The 20203-nt window shown below is 41.5% G+C and overlaps 1 protein-coding gene across 4 annotated transcripts in view; it reads right to left on the reverse strand.

Annotated features, from left to right (window-relative positions):
* Positions 1–5851: 5851 nt before the first annotated feature.
* The window catches only part of FRMD4A (FERM domain containing 4A), a 486837-nt gene continuing 472485 nt past the window's right edge, over positions 5852–20203 (reverse strand). For 3 of the 4 annotated variants that reach the window (XM_063134285.1, XM_063134286.1, XM_063134283.1), the window contains exons 21-23: positions 17198–18057; positions 13875–13971; positions 5852–9610 (exon numbers count right to left, since the gene is read on the reverse strand). In XM_063134285.1, coding sequence (XP_062990355.1) covers positions 9508–9610; positions 13875–13971; positions 17198–18057 — 1060 coding nt within the window. In that variant the 3' untranslated portion in view covers positions 5852–9507. Of the gene's footprint in view, positions 9611–12478; positions 12551–13874; positions 13972–17197; positions 18058–20203 lie in introns of all 4 variants that reach the window. The other variant, XM_063134284.1, reaches the window with a different exon arrangement.

Raw genomic sequence — 20203 nt, forward strand, 5'->3', positions numbered from 1 at the left:
CCTCTAAAAGCAGATAATTCTCCTGGGCCACTACTTTGAGAGGGTTGAACAATGTGATCACACCTGATGGGGCACAGTGGAATTACCGGTCCCCCAGTGGAAGCAGATTGGGAAAAGATGGGGTCACAAGTTTTCAGAGATGCAGCAGGCAGTGTCCTGGTGTGGCTGGATACTTTGACCTCATGGACATTTTGGGATTTGGTTTAATTTCTTGGGACAGGCTGGTGTTCCATGGCATGCAGTTTTGGATTTACTGTGCTAGGGAAACATTACTTAGGGGCACTTGGAGATACTTGAGTCGGTTTTAATAAATATGGTTGGAACATAACAGTGCTTAATTTGTAACATGTATAGAATCTTTGACCTCTGAATATTAACATTCCAAGAAGGATTCTTATTCAAGATCTTCAACTTGTTCAAACGGTTGAAATTGAATGTTTATTGGTTCATTTGGCCAACTTCTGGATGTTTTAATCACTCAGGCTTCTCTCAGTTTTCGTATTTCCTAGAAATCAAGAAGGTTCTCCCTAGGTTTTGAACCTGTTGTATCTTATGAATGATAAAAACATCAGACCAGTTTAGAATATTTTCTTCTCTAGGAAGATGTGAATGAACATTCAAGTCAACACTTTTTTTTTAAAAAAAAAAAGATTAGTATTTTAGTCCAGTTCCATTCCTTTTAGCCAGTAGGCACTGTGAAGATGATGGAATGATTATAGGGTGATTGTTGCCATGGCAACTGTTTTTCATTGAAGGCTGAAGCTCTTTACTCAAATATCTCTCCAGCAAGCACAATAGAAAATCTTAAGTGAAATGTTTGTTCCCAAGAAGTTTGAAATGGAGATTGACTTTCATGTAGAACTGTTGTAAAGTCAAAAAGACTTGTGCTTGTGATAATACCAAGAGAGTGCTAGTCTGTTTTTTAATTGTATTTTATTATTTTAGGTAAAACAATACAAATAAACAATTCTCTCCCTGCCCCCCCCCCATGAGAGTATTACTGAAAAATATGGATAACAAGGACAAAACAAAGTCCTTCCACAACGTGAGCTTAGTCCAGGATTTAAGTTTCTGAACTTCTGTGATAAGTGGTGTGAAGTGAAAGAATGCTAGTCTGAAGGGCGCATTCTTGGGGACCATCATGGGAGCCACTTCCATTGGGTGACTTTCCGTGAGGATGTGGACAAAACAAAGTTTCCAGTATCAAAGAAAAAAAATGGTCTTCCCCCAGTTAAATAGAAGTAGCATTTCAAAGATCACCATGCGTGTCTAGAGGTTGATATCCAGGTTTCTTAGTAACCACATAAGAAATAAAATTAAACCAAGTTTTATAAAAAGTGGTTGTGGTCGTGTTGCTTCTTCGGTTCCGAGTTTCATTTGTTAATTTGTCCATAAGAGCTAAGTCCCAGAGCATTGCCAGCCAGATTTCAAAATGATCTCCATCCAGAGATCTCCAGCATTTGACTATAGTGAGTCTTGCCATTGTCATCAGGTGAGTTATGAGGCCCTTTTGGGTAAGATCTAGTGCTTGTCCCATCATATATTGATAGGAGGGCAATTTTAGGATTGAGTGGAATGGTTTGGTTAGCCTCATGAAAGATTCCCCCTGCCCCAGAATAACGGGCTCAAGCTTACAGGAAGTCAGAATACGGAATAACGGGCTCAAGCTACAGGAAGTCAGATTCCGGCTGGACTTCAGGAAAAACTTCCTGTTAGAGCAATACGACAATGGAATCAGTTACCCAGGGAGGTTGTGGGCTCTCCCACACTAGAGGCATTCAGGAGGCAGCTGAACAACCATCTGTCAGGGATGCTTTAGGGTGGATTCCTGCATTGAGCAGGGGGTTGGACTCGATGGCCTTGTAGCCCCTTCCAACTCTACTGTTCTATGATTCTATGAATACAGAGACTAATGGGCAATCCCACCAAATGTGGAAGTAAGAACCAATGTTGCTACTACAATTCCTCCAGCAAGATACTGAAAAGGTGTTCTTAATTTTACTGACAAGTTGTGGATACATATACCATCAGTATTGAGAGCATTGTCTTGGAGTAGTGCAGAAGTTGTTTTAAAGGGTGTTTTGTCCCAGATTTTATTCCAAAGAGTTTCACCAATTGCTCCTCCTAGATCTTTTCCCCGTTGAACTTTGAGTTTAAGGGTGTTAATGAGGCAGAAATTATAGCTTTGTAAATCTGGGAAATTAGCCCCTTACTCAAAAGCGGTTAAAGTACGAATAGCTTGTTCACATGCAGTTGGTTGCTCTATGAGATTAATAACTCAATGAATGGTAATCCAGTTGTAATCTAAACGTTCTAATTCTGTCTAGAGTTCTGGAACGGTAAGTGATTTTGGGGGTTTATAAAAGTTTCTGATCTAGTATAACCCCTTCGTTTCCCAGCTCCCGAAAGTATATAATCTATCTTTATTGTAGAATAATGGATGGACAAGTAAGGGTGCTATTAGTGAAACTGGGGGGCGTAGCTGGTTAGACCATTGTTTCCATATTATGAGATCTGAAGCCAAAAACGGAGGTAAAGTTTTTTGAATCCTTAGATATTGGAAGGGTAAGCCACGTAAGGCCCCACGGTTCCCTTCGTATTCCACATTTAGCCATGTCACTTTTTCAGAGCCTTGTGCTATTAGCGTTATGTTGTGTAGAAGTGCCGCATCATGGTACCATTTCAAATTTGCTATCGCCATGCCTCCTTTAATGCTAGGTCTGTACAAAGTATTTTGTGGTAGATGAGGTTTTTTGCTTAAATGAATGAATTTATGTAGCATCGCCGGCCGTTGTTTAAGTTTTGATTCAGCAGTACTTCTGGAAATAATCCAAAACAGATAAAGGAGGCGTGGTAGTATCATTTTTACTGCCACGACACGACCCAGCCAAGACAACGTGAGCTTAGTCCAGGATTTAAGTTTCTGAACTTCTGTGTTAAGTGGTGTGAAGTGAAAGAGTGCTAGTCTGAAGAGGCTCATTCTTCATGGGAAAATCACCCATTGGGTGACTTTCCGTGAGGATGTGGACATGTGAGGAAAGGGGAGATAAATGTGGAAGGGTTACGTCACATAGAAAGATTTTACAATCCCACCCTGGCAAGTGGTTTATTGTCCTGTGCTGCTCAGTTGTTTAATTTTGTTTCTTATAGAGTTTTCCGAGCAACATGCAAACACTTTTCAAAACAATAATAATAAACAACAACAACAACAATAATAATATATTTCTAACCCACCTCTCCATCCTGATCGAGGCAGGGAACAAGTATAAAATACATTAAATATTAATCAAAACACAATATTTAAAACTTCCTAAAAACATACTAAAAACATACTAAAAGCACCCTAAAATTCCACTGGATAGGCCTGCCGGAAGAGATCATAAAGTGCAATCATGTAAGAATAGGGTGTGAGGTATAGTTTTTAGGTGAAATCTAGTGTGAAGAGTATTTTGTTCTAGAATAGTGTTGAAGGGAACATACCTATTCTCTTAGCCATGGGGATTTGGGCACAGTGCCCTTTGAAGGGCTTGTCATCACTCCTAAGTTCAGATGTGGGTAAGGGTGGACTCAGCAGTTTCCCTATTAAACATCGGCTATTGTCTTACAGAAAGTTAGCCGGAAGAAAGGAAAGTTGTAAAGCTTACAGGGCAGCCTGTTGCAGGAGAAGCCGTTCATTTTTGTTCCTGTTTTGTTCGATGGCCACACAATCCTGTTTATACATTTGCTCCATAAATTGCCTCTACGTAATTGAATTTAAGTGAAGTTATTTTGATCCTTTAGGATGTGTCAGCAATGCTGCAGTGTGAAGGCCCAGGACAAAAGTGCACGGTCAGTAGTCAATACCTTTCGTTTGTAGCCCTGCAAAACAAGTCAGGGGTGGAGGAGGGACTACGGGGGAGAAGCTGATGGCAAAGGGCAGAGGAGACGGGCTTTGGTCACTTCTCCTCTGCGAAGGCTTCTTCTCGCTGCTAATCTCCGCTTGACTGGCAAGTGCGTCTCAGATAATAACACACACCATTGTACTGGGGGAGGCGGAAGAATTGCAGAGGAAGACCTGCAGGAAATGCTAAGCATTTCCCATCTTCTACCTGCACGCTGCTTATCCTCTGCAAATCGCCACCGCCATGCACACGTTGTTTTGCTCGGCAGAGACAAAAGGGGTTCGAGGTGCTGTATTTGCTGCCCAATGTGTGGTTCCAACCTGGGAGGGAGAGAGAAGCCAGCAGTTGGATCCTTTTAGAAATCTTTTCTTCCTTTTCACACTCATTGCCCTGTTCTGCTTTTCTATGAACCGCCTAGAGAGCTTCGGCTATTGGGCGGTATAAAAACGAAATAAATAAATAAATCTTCATTATTACATTTCCCCTGTAAAATGATAACAGAGCTGCTTGGCTCTCTGTTGGCTCTTTTTAATGGTTTCTCTCTTGTCTTCAGCATCTCTTATGTTTCAGATTAAAGTATTAAAACTCCACAAAAGATACAAAAATCTTTACAGTTTAGAAGTAATAAACCAGAGCATGTGTTTTTTGGGGGGGGGGTGTTGGGGGAGTAAGTGGAGCTAGGGTGAGGCAGGACTGTTAGTTGATCAATTTGTGGGAATATTTTGTACACGAAATTCTCCAAGGGACTTAATAGAACAGGAAATATTTATCATATCACAACCCGCTTCCCTGCCTTGCCTCAGTGGTTTCTGGATCCAGTCCTCTAGCACGGCCTTGATTGCAAGTTCTCTAAATAATTTAGAAACATTGCTGTCTCCGATTTACAAGGATTGTAATTTTCTTCTGAAGGAAAAAAAGGCATAGAGTGCTTTAAGGAGAATTTCTTTAAAAAGGGAGAAGCAGAGTCCTGTGTGGATTTAGGACATCGTTAGTTGATCTTTCACCTCTCATAAGTGGGATGACTGGTTAGTTGTAAACATGTGTGACTTTGAACGGGGATGTTTCATCTAGAGACCATGTAAGCAGATGTTGTCAGTTCTAATTTAAATTCGGCAACAAACCACATACAGGGTGTTCTGGAAGGCAATGGCGAAATTGCTGCATGTTGAAAAGCTGTCTTTATGGGGCACTCTTGTCTCCTGGCTGGTGGTCCTTAAAATAATCTTCCTGTACCACACAGGATCCCGCATCAGAATAACTTTATCCTCTTGCAATCTATGGAATGACACTATTGGAAATGTAGAAACTGCAAAATACTTTCTCATGGCATGTTTTTATTTAAGGGTTTCCAGCTGTCCTAACTGTGGAAGCCAGCTGCGGCCTCTAGAGTGTCACGATGGCAACACTGCTATGGCAACTGCTTTTTCATCCTTGGCTTGAGGGATGGAGGCTCTCTGCTGTTGGGCTTGACCTGAATTGCAGCCACAAGCTTGTATTCAAATAGTTAACTATACCCTTTTTAAAACCGGCAAGTTCAGAGTAAGGATTTCCTGTTGGTCTGCACAAGGGGAGGGCCTGGATAACTATCACCAGCTGCTGAATGTAACCAAACTGTTTTTTCATCTGAGCAGGATTATTTTGAAGGACTTATCTTCAATCTTGATAAACGACCTTGTATTATATGTTTGGGGGGGGGGGTGGATTTGCATGAGCATTAAGAAAAAGAAAAAGAATCTTGTTTTGTAGTTTAGGCCACATTCTTATCCTGAGTTTAGTTATAAGCCCAGCTGGTTTTCCTGCATACGTATGTAAAGGATACGCATGGTTTGCCGCAAATGCTGGCACAAAATCTTCGAGGTAACTAATGCAAGCTAGGAGGCCGTATATACAATTACGTGTAGACGTCTTTCTAATTAAGAAAGATAGAAACTGCAAAAACAAAAATGCACACGTCAGAATTTCATCTTGAAAATGCTTTAATAAGGAAGTGTTGACAACACTGTTTTTGCAAAATGTAAAGGTAACTATACAAATTCTTAATACAAAAAGAATAAATTAAAAGCAGAGTTTTTTTTAAAAAAAATTCTGCAACCTTTTCTACAACATAACATCTTTCCTTCCCCTTGATTACTGTTGCACAGGATTCAGTAAAATCATTTTACATGCTCTACAGTCAGTTTCAGAAGAGTTCTATTTTTTCTTATTTTAAACTAGAGTCCATTTTGCACAACTTGTAATAAAACTATTGACATTAATATATGCATGTAAAACTTTACATCTAGTCAACTAAGCAGTAACTGGTCATCTGATAGCACCTGAATGGGGTTTGCTATGTCCAAAACTAAAAACTAATACTGGGTGAAAAAACAAAACAAACTGGACCTTTTTTTTCTTTCCCAACATTTTCAACACTCAACTGCATATCATATCATTTAAAAAATAAACCCTGCCCACCATGTCATATGGTGTTTATGCATATACAAAGCTAGACAGGGGGGAGGTTTGTACATACAGACAAAATGCAATATCGGACCAGGGACCTTTTTATGTATATAAAAGCAAAATTCAAGGGGTTTATTAATGGGGTAGTCAAGTGCTTGAATACTATAGCTATGGTTTACCCCTTCACGTTATACTCAAGACACGTTAATCTCCTGATTAACATTTTATGTACATTTTTTTATAACTGAATTGAGTTAAACAGTAAAACCTGTTTTACTTAATTTTCTGTCTTTACTACCAGACTGGCTCACAAGTGCCATGATTGAAAAAACAAAAATCCCCCCGCCCTCCCCTAGAATGTTTGCAGACAGGCTTAAGAAGGTTTGTTTTATTTTGCTTTTTGCCAATTTGCGTCCTGAAATTATTAACTTGGGGATGTCAGCATTTCTGCTAACTAAATGCTGTTTCTTATTAGAATGTAACATAGATTATATTGTTGTATCAATATCATATCCAAACTGCTTAGTGAAGAGGGGAGCCCCAGACCAATGACTTTTGTGTGTGACTGGAACGATGGGGTTGTGTCCATCCTTAGTCACGCTCAGAGTAGACCCATTAAAACCAATAAGACAAGTTAGCCATGATTGATTTCAAAGCATGACTAAGAATGGATCCAACCCATAGTTTCTGTAACTGTTGGCGTGTTTCCTTTTCAAGAAATTGTTCCCTAAATGTAAGGTAATCAGCAAGTATTCTGGATGACTTTTTGAATAGAAATTAAGTTTTCTTTTAGGTGGTAGTTGATCTGAAAAGTTAATAATTAGAAGAATATCTGTACTACTAACTTAATATCTGTTTTACTGCTGTCATGGCTTGTCCCAAAGAATTCTGGGAATTGTAGATTGGTGAAAGTGCTGAGAATTATATGAGCGTGCCCTACCCTGAGAACTATAGTTGCCCGGGCTGAAGGAATGACTGCTTAACCAGTTTTAGTTTGTAGTATAGATAGATTCAAAAGGATGTCTAGTTAATTGTCATCATTTGTGCTGGAACACACCATCTGGATGTTGCCAGTAGAGGGGGCTATACACACATAGGTAGCTAGGTGTGTGTGTGCGTGTGTGTGTAAGAAAAAGCTTATTCTAATTTAAGAGAATTTTTCTTGGTAAACATCTAACCATTACATTAGTTCTTCTTAAGCATCATTATTTTGTTGATTCTTCATTTTAAAAAGGTGATTGTAAATTAGGCTATTTTCCAGTTCATTTTAAGAAGAGAGGTTGTTTAAAAACATTTGCTGCACACCAGCACAGAGTTAAGGTGCTTAAATTCCACTGATTTCAGAAACTTAACTTTGTGAGGGATTGCAGACATTTTTCCCAATTAGAGAATCTGCTGTTGTCGTATTGGTTCTGTCCATCAATGGGTTTACACAACAATCCAAACAATTGTCATTGGTAAGTGCTTAGGGTGGGATGTTTCATATAACATCTTCCCAATGAATATTATATAGACACTTCTAAATTGTTTTTTTAATGAAATCAGTTTCTTGCTCTTTGGAGTCTCTCTTTAGTTTTTGTTGCCACTGCGTGCGCACAAACACAAAATCAGGGAGAGGCACAAAACACTTGGTCATCCAATGGCATAAAAACAGCATAGCACCTCAGTGACAATTTCGTGTGCCTGCTCCGATACCTGCCTGGATTAGTGGTGAGCAGCTGATGACCCATTTGCAGTCCAGAGGCAAAACAGGAATGTGGAAGGCGGAGTGGTGGTGGTGGTGGTGGTGGTGGCAGTGGGACTTGCCAGCAGGTCCATGGGCATGTGAGGCTGGCTGTCCTCCCCTCCCTCCCCTCCCCAGCCATCCTTTCTTAAAAGTGGTCCTCCAGCAAAACCCAGGATTTGACCAAGGGCCTAGAGATTGTGCATTAATTCATTATAAAAGATCGAGGCCTTTTTGAAGTTTGATGGCTTTCTAGACTTGTATAAAAAGCATTGCTCAAGTGTACATGTAAACTCATAGTTTCCTCTCTTTTGGTATTGGTAGTCAACCATGCTTTGTATCAAATGGGGGGGAAAAAACCTTGTGTATCTGAATGGTTCATTTTAGTACTTTGAGGAAAGTGACCTAAACTGCTGGTAAACAGACAACACTGTCAAAGCCCTCCTTTTTAAAGCATTGTGCACTGCCCCAGCTAGTCAAATAAGCCCTTTGCTACACTACTATTAATGTATTTCAAGATCACATTCAGCACGGTGCACTTTCCCGTGATTTGACACACTTGTTTCTACAGAGATCGGTTTCTTTTAAATCCTAAAGCTTTTTTTGGCATTTTATTTCGCAGCAGGTCACAGAAGTTCTTACATTACTGGTGTGTTTTTGCTTTCAACTAGTCGCAGGAATGTTAAAAGAAACAATTACTTGCTCTTGTTCTTGCTGATGCCCTCAGGGGCCCCATCTTGTTCATCCCGGTAGTTTCCCCAAATTGATATCTGCCGAGATTGTGTGGTATCTGTACTGTTGTTTGAGATTTCATTGCATTTTAGGGCATCAAAAACAAAGAAGATGGGGAACAGGTTACAGAATACTAGGGCTATTTCTGAAAAATAGGATATTATTTAGATAAATGCTTCACGACAGACAGCCACTGAAATCTTTGGCAGCACAGAACAAATCACAACATGCTGGCCGATCTTTAAAATGATAGCATCATTCTCTCTCTCTCTCCACAGTCCTTTTTTCCTGAAATGGAACTGATATTTCATGATAACTATTGCACCATCTTCAACTAGCACTTTGACTTTAGAGTTCAAAACATATCGTCAGAATAGTGTTACATATCAAAGAACAATATTATTTATGGGGAAAAATTGGTTTGAACTGACTATCTACTTAAAATCCAGCTACTTTGTAGATTTGCCCTCTACTCTTGGTTGAGCGCGGGGAGGCACATGGCAGTCTGCAGAAACCAAGGCCAAAAGAATTTGTTTTTCACAACTGACTGGGTAAGAGATCTGTCACGGAGCTGTTGGTTTTTGTAATATCTTCAATTGCCTTATGTGAAAAGTGCTTTGACGTGAAGCTGGTGTCAGGCGCCAGTGCATCTGGGTAAGGCAAATGAGAGGCAGTGAGGTGATTTTCAGAATGGCGTTGATGCGTTTGAACAGCTGAGGTCAAGGGGATTCACACTAGAGTTCCAGGTTTGGCTTTCTCCTGTCCATACCACTGGACGTCGGCTAGTTCTGGATAGAGGGGAGAATCCAGGTAACAGCTATCGTTGTAGCTCCTAAAGAGAGATGGGATAGAAGTTCAAGTTAGCACATTTGACAGAGGCATTGGACCCACAATTGCACAGAGCCTATAGGGACAGGATTGGGGAGCATATTCTCGCCAGTTACTATTGTGTATCACTTCCTAATAGTAGTCTTGTGACCATAGTTTGGTGTCTGCTGAGACTGGCACAGTGGAAGGATGATGATGTTTTTATCTTGCTGTTTACTCATCCAAATAACTAGTTATTCAGCAAGTTTTTCCCGACGAATGCAGTCAGACTTTATTGTAGGTATACCTCTTCCCACAACTGAACCCTTCTTTGTTGAGACAAAGTGGGTTTTAATCCATCACTAGCCCTTTTCATTACAAATGATTCAGACATTTTTAAGTCCCATGGGAAGCTCCCACATTTGAAAAAAGTTTGCTAGGCTTTTCTAAATATAATTATAAACAGGGAATGTAAGGAGATTTGTCTGGAGTCTAAGACATTAAAAAACCCACAGGATCTCAGAGCAGCAACCCCCCCCTTTGTTTTATATAAAGTGAACTTAAAAGAATACTCCATTGGCCTTGAGCAATGGCAAGTGTTGAGAAGGATGAAAGCTTATGGGGGCGGGGAAAATCATTGCAGGCCCACAAACAAGTTGGGAGGAGACCACATCTTCCCTATCCGTTGCCTCTATTTCAAGATAACTACCTTGGCTGCCTCTAGTAAAGCATTTAACCACTTCAGAAGGACGTTGCAATATCCTTCTCTTCTCCCCACCTCCTAATTAGGTTTGTTATAGATGCAGAAACATCCAAAATTTGTGGAGGGTGGTGGAATGGGAGAAAGAGGGCAGGTGGAGCTAATAGTTGTATATTATAGAAAAGGGCATGCCCTAGAGTAAGGCAAAAGAGGAGCAAGGCACAGAGAGGTTACGTATACATGCAAGACGACATACGTGCATTCTAAGAGGAGGCATGCACACAGCAGCGCCCTGTAATGGCAACAATGGTTTTGGTCTGCTCATGAGCTCTTTTGCTTCCCACCACAGTCATGAGATTTGGTGGTAAGAGTCCTACCAATGTTCAATAAGATCTAGAGATTGCTGGGGATGGAGGAGGAGGTGAAAGCTTCTTCCATCCCCCAGTGATTGCCACTAAGGCCGCTTCTCTGCTGTAGTGAGCAGCTGGAAGGAAAATAGTGGTATTGGAAGTGGGTTGAGCCTCTGTCATCCCCCAGCAAACTCGCTGCCCCAGAACAACAACCCCCTCCCGGCCCCACTGCTGCAGTCCACCTGGTCCCCTGCATAAGGGGGGTGTCTCTCTTTTAAGATAAGTTCAATCCACAGCTTGAACTGCTCTAGCCTTTGGCTATGTTCACACAGGACTCTTGGGTTCTCAAAGATCGGAAGAGAGCCCCCTATGTACCTTGGGGTGGACCTCAAAGTAAACTCGCTTCCTTTGAAGATCTGGCGGAGGAGGAAAGCATCAGCTTACACTAGCATGAAAGAGCATGTGGAGATGGGAATTCTCTTTTCCAGAATTATTTAATTTGCACAATCCAGTTACGCTGAAGTATGTGAAGGTACTTTTAGTTTGAGCCCATGAAAGTCAAGTAGCAGTGAGGTAAGCTAAGACTCGTCTCTCCCACAGCCCAATATATTATCTGTCCAAGCTAGAGATGTAAAATTAACAGAAATTTTGAAGCCACAGGAAAAAGTCCTGGGGGGGGGGTAGTTTCGAGGAAAAAAGGAATTTTTTGGAAAAATTTAAAAACAAAAAACCCACCCTGTAATATTAGCACTTTTTACAGATTGAAAGTAACAATTTGTTACTTTAGGAACATAAAATGTAATTATGTCCAAGTTGGTTTGGCATAAAATTATCACATTTGGTATATTAAAAGTACAGTGTATTCAAGGAATAATTACAAATTGAATTTACTTCTTTAAAAATTATTTTGTAACAAATGGAGCTACAAGCTCCTGAACTGTAAGGTTCATCTGAACTGTAAGGAACCTCTTTGGTTCTGCCAGTTTGTGAGGAGCAGGCAAAAAATAATTAAAAAACAATAGAAGGAACCATCAACATTAGTAACAAAATTATTTATGTCTCTGCTAGTCCTCCACAGTGTCAAGGAGACATAAAGCCCCCAATCCCATAAAAAGAACTGAGAAAAAGGAAGGACCAAGATTCAGTGAATATGCATGAAATTTGCTTTTGCATTTGAGAGTTGTAGTCTCAGTTTGCAACCTAGGACTTGCTTACCCTTGGTGCACAGAAATTGTAATAATCTGAGACTGTACATCGTTTTTAGAAATCATTTGGAGAATTAAGTATCTGAGTCTTAAACATTTTATTTATCATGCTAAAAAAATTTCCATAATCCATTTTTTCTTTTTTCTTCAATTTTTCAGAAAAAAACACAAAAAAAGTCTTGGGGGTGGGGGAAACGGAACCCCCCCCCCAAATTTTGGGTTTTTTCCCCCCTGGGCCTTCAGATCTCTAGTCCAAGCAATTTTCAACTCCAGATTTCTTTTCAAGAGTGTTATCCATTATGCATTGTGACATGATTTTATCCCTTTTGAAACACAGTGGATCTGAAGATATCCCTTCCTTCAAAAGTGCAGCGTTGCTAAGTGAGCTGTACTTTATACTGTTAAGGATTTGCATATGCTCTTCAACTTGCTGTTCTCACCTGCCGAGTCTAAACTCTTTAACTGAACAGTCTTGTGGTCATTAACTGAACTTTCATACAGTTCTAACATTTCCCCTCCACCCTCAAAGTAGTTTTGGCATAGTGCATTTTACAAGACAAAGACAACAAAGAAGCATAATAGTGGTGGCAGAGGGAAGAGAGATGGATTTCAAGATTTAAAAGACCCCCTCACTATACCTCTATTCATCAGTACTTTGTTGAGTTGGAGAATGAGACTCATCCATAGTGGGTGAGTTGTCTGTTGCATCTCTGAACAAAGGATAGCCGAGAGAGAGAGAGGAAGAGGAAATATTACAGAAACGCAGTGACACAAAACATTGTTAAAAGCCTATTAATCCAGTAAGAAATAGGTTGGTGAATCATCTCAGAAGACAAAAAAGAAGTTAGTGACACAGGGAAATATGTCAAGTAGAATTTTCAACACTTTGATTTGTGTGTAAAGGATAGGGGCGTGGGAAAAAAATAAGGGAAAAGGTAGTTTTTTTGCTAAGCACAGGAACACAGTTCAGAGTGACAGAAGAGCTTGCTTCTTAAAGCATACAATTGTTAGTATGCTTTTAATACATGCATACAAGTGGCTGCTTGACTGATCTTTTTTTTTTTTAAGTAATAATCATAAACACTTATGTAGCTCATTTCAACAGTTCAAAGCACTTCACAAGCGCTCTCAGTAATCCTTACAACTGTCTTGTTGGTATTATTGCCTCCTTTTGCAGATGGAACGATGCTGAGTAACTGGATCCTATTTAAAGCCACCTGGGGGGTTTGAGGCAGAGGTAGCATTTGAACCCTGGACCAACATAGTTCATGCTCTTCTTAGTGACGACGTCAACTCTCAGTCGTGGAATATTTGATAAAGCGATTATTATGAAAAGCTTTAGTAAAAGATTTGATTTAACGTATTTCTATATTGCCCTTTGTCTTAAGAAACACAGGATGGAGTACATGTGATTATTTTCCCCATATAACATTTTGAGGCAGGTTAAGATGCTTAACTGAGCAGGGATTTGAACCCAAGCCCTCCCTCTTCCACCTCCATTACTCCTGTCGCAATAGATCTTGCCTGTGGGCTTTGTTCTTGGGAAATAGAAAAGATATCATCCGTCAAGTGGAAAATTACCAGCTGATCTTCTAACTCTAGAATTATGTTGTACGGCATGCAGGAGGCGAGGAGGACAGTTACAATGGTGTGTGGCAGTCATAAACATTAGCATCCATTTCAAGAAATTTTGGAATTCCACCATGCTTTATTTAATCTGAACTCCTTCCAAACACAGACACTGTGGCTTTATATAAAATGACAATTGTGGAAATGGGTCCAGACCACAGGAATTTGAAGTAGAGCATTGTTTTTGTTGCTGTCCCCACCCCGCACCCCCACCTTTACAATTAAATGAAGACAGTCGCACTAGTTGTAACCTCAAGTACTATATACAGCCATAGTAGAACATATGACCCTATAGTAAGGAAATGTATCTTCAGAAGTGTTCTAGAAGTATGGGTAATAAATATAGAAATAAGTGTGGCTGTAGAAGCATCTACGTTTGCCCTTCCCATCAGCCCCAACACTCACCCTGTCTGCCAGGCTAGGATATGATGTGGGCTGCTTGGTGGTGTAGCTGCTAGCTCACTAGATGGGGTCGAACTCCTCTGACTGTGAGGTAAGGCAGCTGGAAAGCAATTGATAGAAAGAGTCAGGGAGAATGAAATACAAATGGTGTTATGTCTGTGCAAGAAGGAACATGTGCACTGAGACCAAACATGATCTGTTATTTGGTATAATATGATTGCACACGAATACTTTCAGCATCAATGCTGCCAGAGTCATGCCACCACAACTCTAGTCTATCCCCAACCCCTATCCCACTGCACATTTTCACTCAATTCTGATAGAAGGGCTGAAATTCCTCCGAACCTTGCTGCTAACATTGTGTGATTACAACATACCTTCTACTCTCTTAATGGCCCTGTTCAGCTGACACACTAAGCCACAGGGGTTCAAGCATTTTGAGCTAAACCTTATGGCTCAGCCTGTCGTGTGAACCATTCCTAACTGTGGTGGCTTTATAATCGGGGTTTAATCATGCTCTCTAACCATATGCTGCAAAAGGGTTAGCAGCCTAACCATGGCTTAGCATGTGGTTTAAGCAGGCCCAATGTCAGCAACATTTACTATTTCAATAGAGTGCCTCTGGATACGTTTCTTGGTGCTTGCTGGGTACCCTCCCCTCCACTTTTTTTTTTTAAAAAAATAACACATTTCCTTATCAGCAGTAGGGATTACTGTGAAATCGGTTTCTTTTTGTGCTGAAAGGAGTTATTTAGTGTATTGGGGTTCAGAGTGCACCTCTGCCTTATACTCAGTCTTTTGGGGCAGGTTATCTGTCCTTTGCCATGCCAACTAAGGCACCCATTTTGTGGTGGTGCCAGGACAATACCCTCAAATTGTCAAATGTGCCCATGGCACAAAAAGGTTGCCAACTTCTGTGCTAGAATATGCCAACTGTACTGCTACTACCACTGTAGCTCAAACCCAAGGGGCAACAGCCACTGACCACATTCTAGAACGGGAGGATCATGGCCAGTCTTATTAGCAACCGTTGTGTATCCTTCAGACTGTTAGCAGAACTCGGGCTACAGGTCACTGAACCTGGAGTTACAGAGTCAATGTGTACCTCAACAAGGTAGGAGGGAATTGCTGGGATGCTTCTTTTCCCCTTTCCTGTCTCCTCCCTCTACTTCCTTCTTGTTGTTGTCCCCTGCCTCATGGGTTGCTGACCACATGGCTGGACTGAGCCATCCTACCCTAGGATGGAAAGTCGCTTATTCCTAAAATAAAGTTTCTTTCAAACCATCACTAGAGTACAAAAGAAACACTGTTTCTTTTGTACTCACAAGGAGCTGATTCAGATGACAATACAGACAATAGTTTTTCCAAGTAATATCTTCAGGGCAAACTCTCAAAATATTCATTATCTCACTTCTGAAATTACCCTAACACTTCACAACTTCTCTTTTTATAGCAAAGCTAAACAACTAGTTAATAGTTCTTGGGAAGTTGCCCTGAAAAGGCAAGGCCCTTAATGTGCTTCAATTTCTGATTTACTTTGATGAGCAAATCGTTACACAAAGATTGAAATCAACCGAACAACATGGAAAGCACTCCTGAATAATCTGGGAGCTTTTTTTGGGTCACCCTTTCAACTTAATTTGTCATGTTGAACAATCATTTCAGTTAAGCATATATGTTTGGAATGAAGAATTCAATGCAAACATGATGGCTATCCTAATGACATATGGTAAAACAACCTTAGACTTCCGGTTTAAGGGTAAGGAATTCAACATAAAAATCCCAAACCCAATTCTAATGCAGTCCTTTGTCCCTGAGATCCCAAATGAAGCTGAACTGCCGGGCTGAGTACTACAAGGATCATAGCCATCAAATGACCAACTATTCTAAGACTCAACCCAAAAGAAATTGAAATCGGTTGGGTGTGATTAGCTGTTAAATCCAACTAATGTAATCTAGATCAATGGTAGGCAACCTGGTGCCTGCAAGATGTGGTTTGGGGTACAGCTGCCACCTTCCTTGACCATTGGCCATGCTAGCGGAGGCTGTTAGGAGTTATAGTCTGAAACATCTAGAAGGTGCCAGGTTGGCTCTCCCTGATCTAGATTGTGCCTTTAGCCTAGAATATCGTCAACTACTTGCCTCTGGCAAAAAGGAGAAGATTTATAATAGCATGCCTGATTTCCCACAAAAGGCAAGCAGTATTTTTGACAAGAATATACGAAATTTTTTTGGAGAATGTATTGATAATGGGAGGCATAGTGTTCTGGGAGAGGTTTAAATTCCATCCCTGCACACTCAGATTGGGGTACAAAAAGTGTGTATTGGTGGTGTATGTGTAGACATGCATATGCATAGCTGGGGACCCCATCCCAACAATCCCCACCCAATGTGGGCCTCAGGGGCAAAAAGGTTGCTCACCCCATTTCGGGGTGTTCAAATTGCTTCACATGCACTACCTTGTGTACTCTATAAAACATACCTTCACGGTTCAGGGGTTGGGAGGCTTGGGGCTGAGGGGAAATGGCTTGCCTGCAGCCACTTCATTAATTCATGGCAAAGGCAAGATTTGACATTCCCTGGCCAACACAGCAGGCTGGCTTTAGATTTCAGGAGCAACACCCACATGCTTCTTCACATCCCCTTGCAATTGCAAGAACCCAGGTCTTACAATTGCAACATTCCCTTTGACTTATTCTGCTTATGCAAGCAGATAATGCAGACACATGGCTGGTCAACTTTTGTAGAGGTGTACAAAATTGCGCATGGTGTGGAGACTGTGGACAGGGAGACATTTTTCTCCCTCCCTCCAAATACTAGAACTTGGGGTCATCCCACGAAGCTGATTAGTGGGAGATTCAGGACAGCTAAAAGGAAATTCTTACTCACACAGCGCATAGTTAAGCTATGGAATTTGCTACCACAAAATGTAGTGGTGGCCACCAATTTGGATGGTTTAAAAGGGGGGTTATATAAATTCCTGGAGGAGAAGGCTACCAACGGCTACTAGCCCTGATGGCTATGTGCTACCTCAGAGGCAGTAAGCCTGTATACACCAGTTGCTGGGAATATGGGTGGGAGGGTGCTGTTGCATCACGTCCTGCTTGTGGGTCCCTAGTCAACACCTGGTTGTCCACTGTGTGAACAGAATGCTGGACTAGATGGAGCCTTGGTCTGATCCAGCAGGGCACGTCTTATGTTCTTACTCGCCTCCCACCAGAAGCTGATTTGAAGGCGGCAAGGGTAAATTTAATTAATTTCTCACTGCCCCATTAGTGTGTCGCAGGAATTACACAAAACATGGACACAAAGCACTTTCCTCTCACCTGATGTTGCTTTGCACATCGGAGGCATCCTCGTTACCCTGCTGTGCGCCACAAAGGTGCTTTGAGAGGAGGTGCTGTACTGGGAACTGCTATCCGAGGAAGTGGAGCTTGTGTGCGACAAGCGGCTGTGGTCTTTGTGAGAGGCTGTGGACCGCTGGTACCAGAGCCTCAGTTCGTCTGACACCATTGTCCTTCCTGAGCCCTTCTCATGGCCCTCTCTGCCCAGAGATGGAGTCCTTATGATCTGAGACCGGGAGGGGGTCAGCCTTACTGAGTCTGTTTCGTCCCCATGCCAGTTCTCCTTAAACATTCCCCCTGCCGTGTATGAGTTTGATGTTTTAAATTGTGCTTTCACGCTGTAGTGTCCTTCCTGGTCATTCTCCAGGCTGCGCACCACCACTGGCGTGGAGCTCCCTTCAATGTACAGGGGGTACTCTTTGATCCTGTACTGGGAGGAAGGCTGGCTCTGGCTATGCAGGTAGACTCCATGGTGCCCAGTCCCGTTCCTGGCAGCCAAGTTGGGCATGCTCCCAGAATTCGAGGAGACAAGGTTCCCTGCCGATTTGTGCCTCTGCCTCTGCCGTTCTCGGGCTTTGGAGGGGGAATCCTCAGCCAGTGTGGAGTAGTTGGCGTTCATCTGAGCTGGGTAGTAGTGCTCAGAGCTGGAATGGCTGGTGCAGGAGGAGCAGTCGTCCATGGGGTCAGAGCCATTACTGCTACGAGTCCTGGGGGTGTAGAAGTCGGGGCTCCCCGTTTCATTTTCTGACCCGAGGAGCTTCCCCTGGGACTCTAAACTGGAGCTTCTGTGTCTAAAGTGCTGTGCTAAACTATGCAGTCTAGTAGGGCTGATGTCCACTGACCTGTAAGCACAGAAAACCCAAAAGGAAAAAAAAGGAGTTAGGTCTACAAGCATCTCCAAAGCTGCAGTCACACAGCCTCTGCTTGAAAACAGGTTACTGCAAAGGATCCAGCCGCCCATTAAGTGTAAAATCCCATTGGTTCAACTACTCCTTCAGTAACACCAAGTTTCACCCTCCTATTTGTCCATCACTGTATCACTACATAGAACTCCCTGAAGCACATGATACAGCGCAGGTGTGTGGAACGTCCTTCAGAAAAACTTCAGCCTGCAGGTTGTCTTTGCTGGTCTTTGAAATTTAGAGAATTCATGACAAATTATGCAAACCTATTTGTGAAGGAGAAGTGGAAAGCACCAGGGTTATTCTAAAAGCTGTATGTTAACAAAAAAGTTTGGAAGGAGAAGTGAAATATTATCATTTGTACCGTGTTAGGTAAGACATAGGAAAAGTAAAAACATTACAATAAAAGCAATGAAAATAGGCTTTTCCTCCTTATAGGATTTGTGTTTTTCTTAATATTTGTACATAACCACATATGCAGGCTCAGATCAGTTTATCAGAGTCCACATAGAGAAAGGACGTAACTCCAATTAATTTGCCATTTTTCTTGCATAATATCTGATCAAATTCATATTCTATAGAAATGGAGGGGAGAAGGACGGAGAGACAAAAGCAACATGCAACCCATTATTAGGGTAGCAGATCCGTGACAGAGATAGCAGGGGTTTCTCTATCCCTCCATCTCTATGGAGCAATATTTTATTTGTCTGCCACCATCTGGTCTGTCTCCCAAATGGCCGCATTCAGCTTGAAGCAGGAAGTGCCAATCAAAAGAATCTTGGATTAGGACCCATTCTCTTAGACCCTTATTCTAGAGTGAAATCCTCTGCATTACCCCAAGAGAGAGGATATGACAAAACATGGCAGAGAGAATATGGCAGAACATATTTGCTGTTGGAAATCTTTTATATTGGAGATCTAGTCTCTCTCTGATGATTAAGGTTTGATGTTACCTAATTTGGCAGCTTGATCATTTGCTTCTAGCGAGAATCTTGGTTGTGAAGTGAGCACTTTTCAGCTGTCACTTCAGCATTCAAAGAAAGAAATCAAGCTGAATTTTAACACCAATCAACAAACCACTTCTCACTGGGCACATTTTAACATGTGTATTAAATTAGCATCTGTCTTCTGATGTAAACAGCTTCTTTCTTCAGCAGTTAGACTCAGTTTACACCATTTCTGGGGACCCAACATTACTTCTGAATAATTTTATGTTCCATTAATCTAGGAAGGAGATCAAGTGAAGTACAGTGAATTCTAGGACCAGAAGAGTAATGTAATAATGCCATTGGTCATCATAAACAGGTAGAATTCACAACTGCCCAATATTAGCTTCTAACACGATGAGGATGTGGGGTCAGGAGTGTTTTGCCCTTCCTGTCCCTTGCTGCTTTGTCTCATCCCAAATAAAAAAATGTTCACCTCTTCTTCTGGTGGGGGAGATAAGTGAATTCCTAATGAGAAAACAATCTGTTCCTCCCCATTGTGGAGAGACGTGAAAATTCTTTATTGGACAAGATGCGGAAGTGTGGAAATTCAGTTTTAAATCCCTCTGTTTCTATCTTGGGGTGGGGTGGAGTGAATCCCAATTCAAGAACAAGTTATGAACTAGGATCAAGGTATAATATTCCTTTTAGACCTTCCCCTCCATACCACCAGACGTATCCAATGCTGAACACGCTTCTAAATGCTACCAAAGGTTATTCAATTATCATATTACATTTGTATCCCACTCTTCTTCTTCTTCTTCCACGGAGCTCAGGGAAGCTTATATGACTCCTCCCATACATTTTATTTGCACAACAATCCTGTGAGGTATACTTGGCTTTAAATCCAGGACTCTCCACAGTCCAAGTCCAATACACTGGGCCTGTTCAGGCAACACACTAAGCCATGGTTAGGCCGCTAACCCTTTTGTAACAAATGGTTAGTGAGCATGTTTAAACCGTGGTCATGAGGCCACCATGGTTAGGAATGGTTCACATGACATGCTAAGCCAAAAGGCTTAGCTTAAAATGCTTAACCACTGTAGTTTAGCTTGTCATCTGAACAGGGTCACTAGCTAATCTATAAACACAAACTATCC

Source organism: Elgaria multicarinata, chromosome 9, assembly GCF_023053635.1.
Source record: "Elgaria multicarinata webbii isolate HBS135686 ecotype San Diego chromosome 9, rElgMul1.1.pri, whole genome shotgun sequence".
NCBI lineage: Eukaryota > Metazoa > Chordata > Lepidosauria > Squamata > Anguidae > Elgaria > Elgaria multicarinata.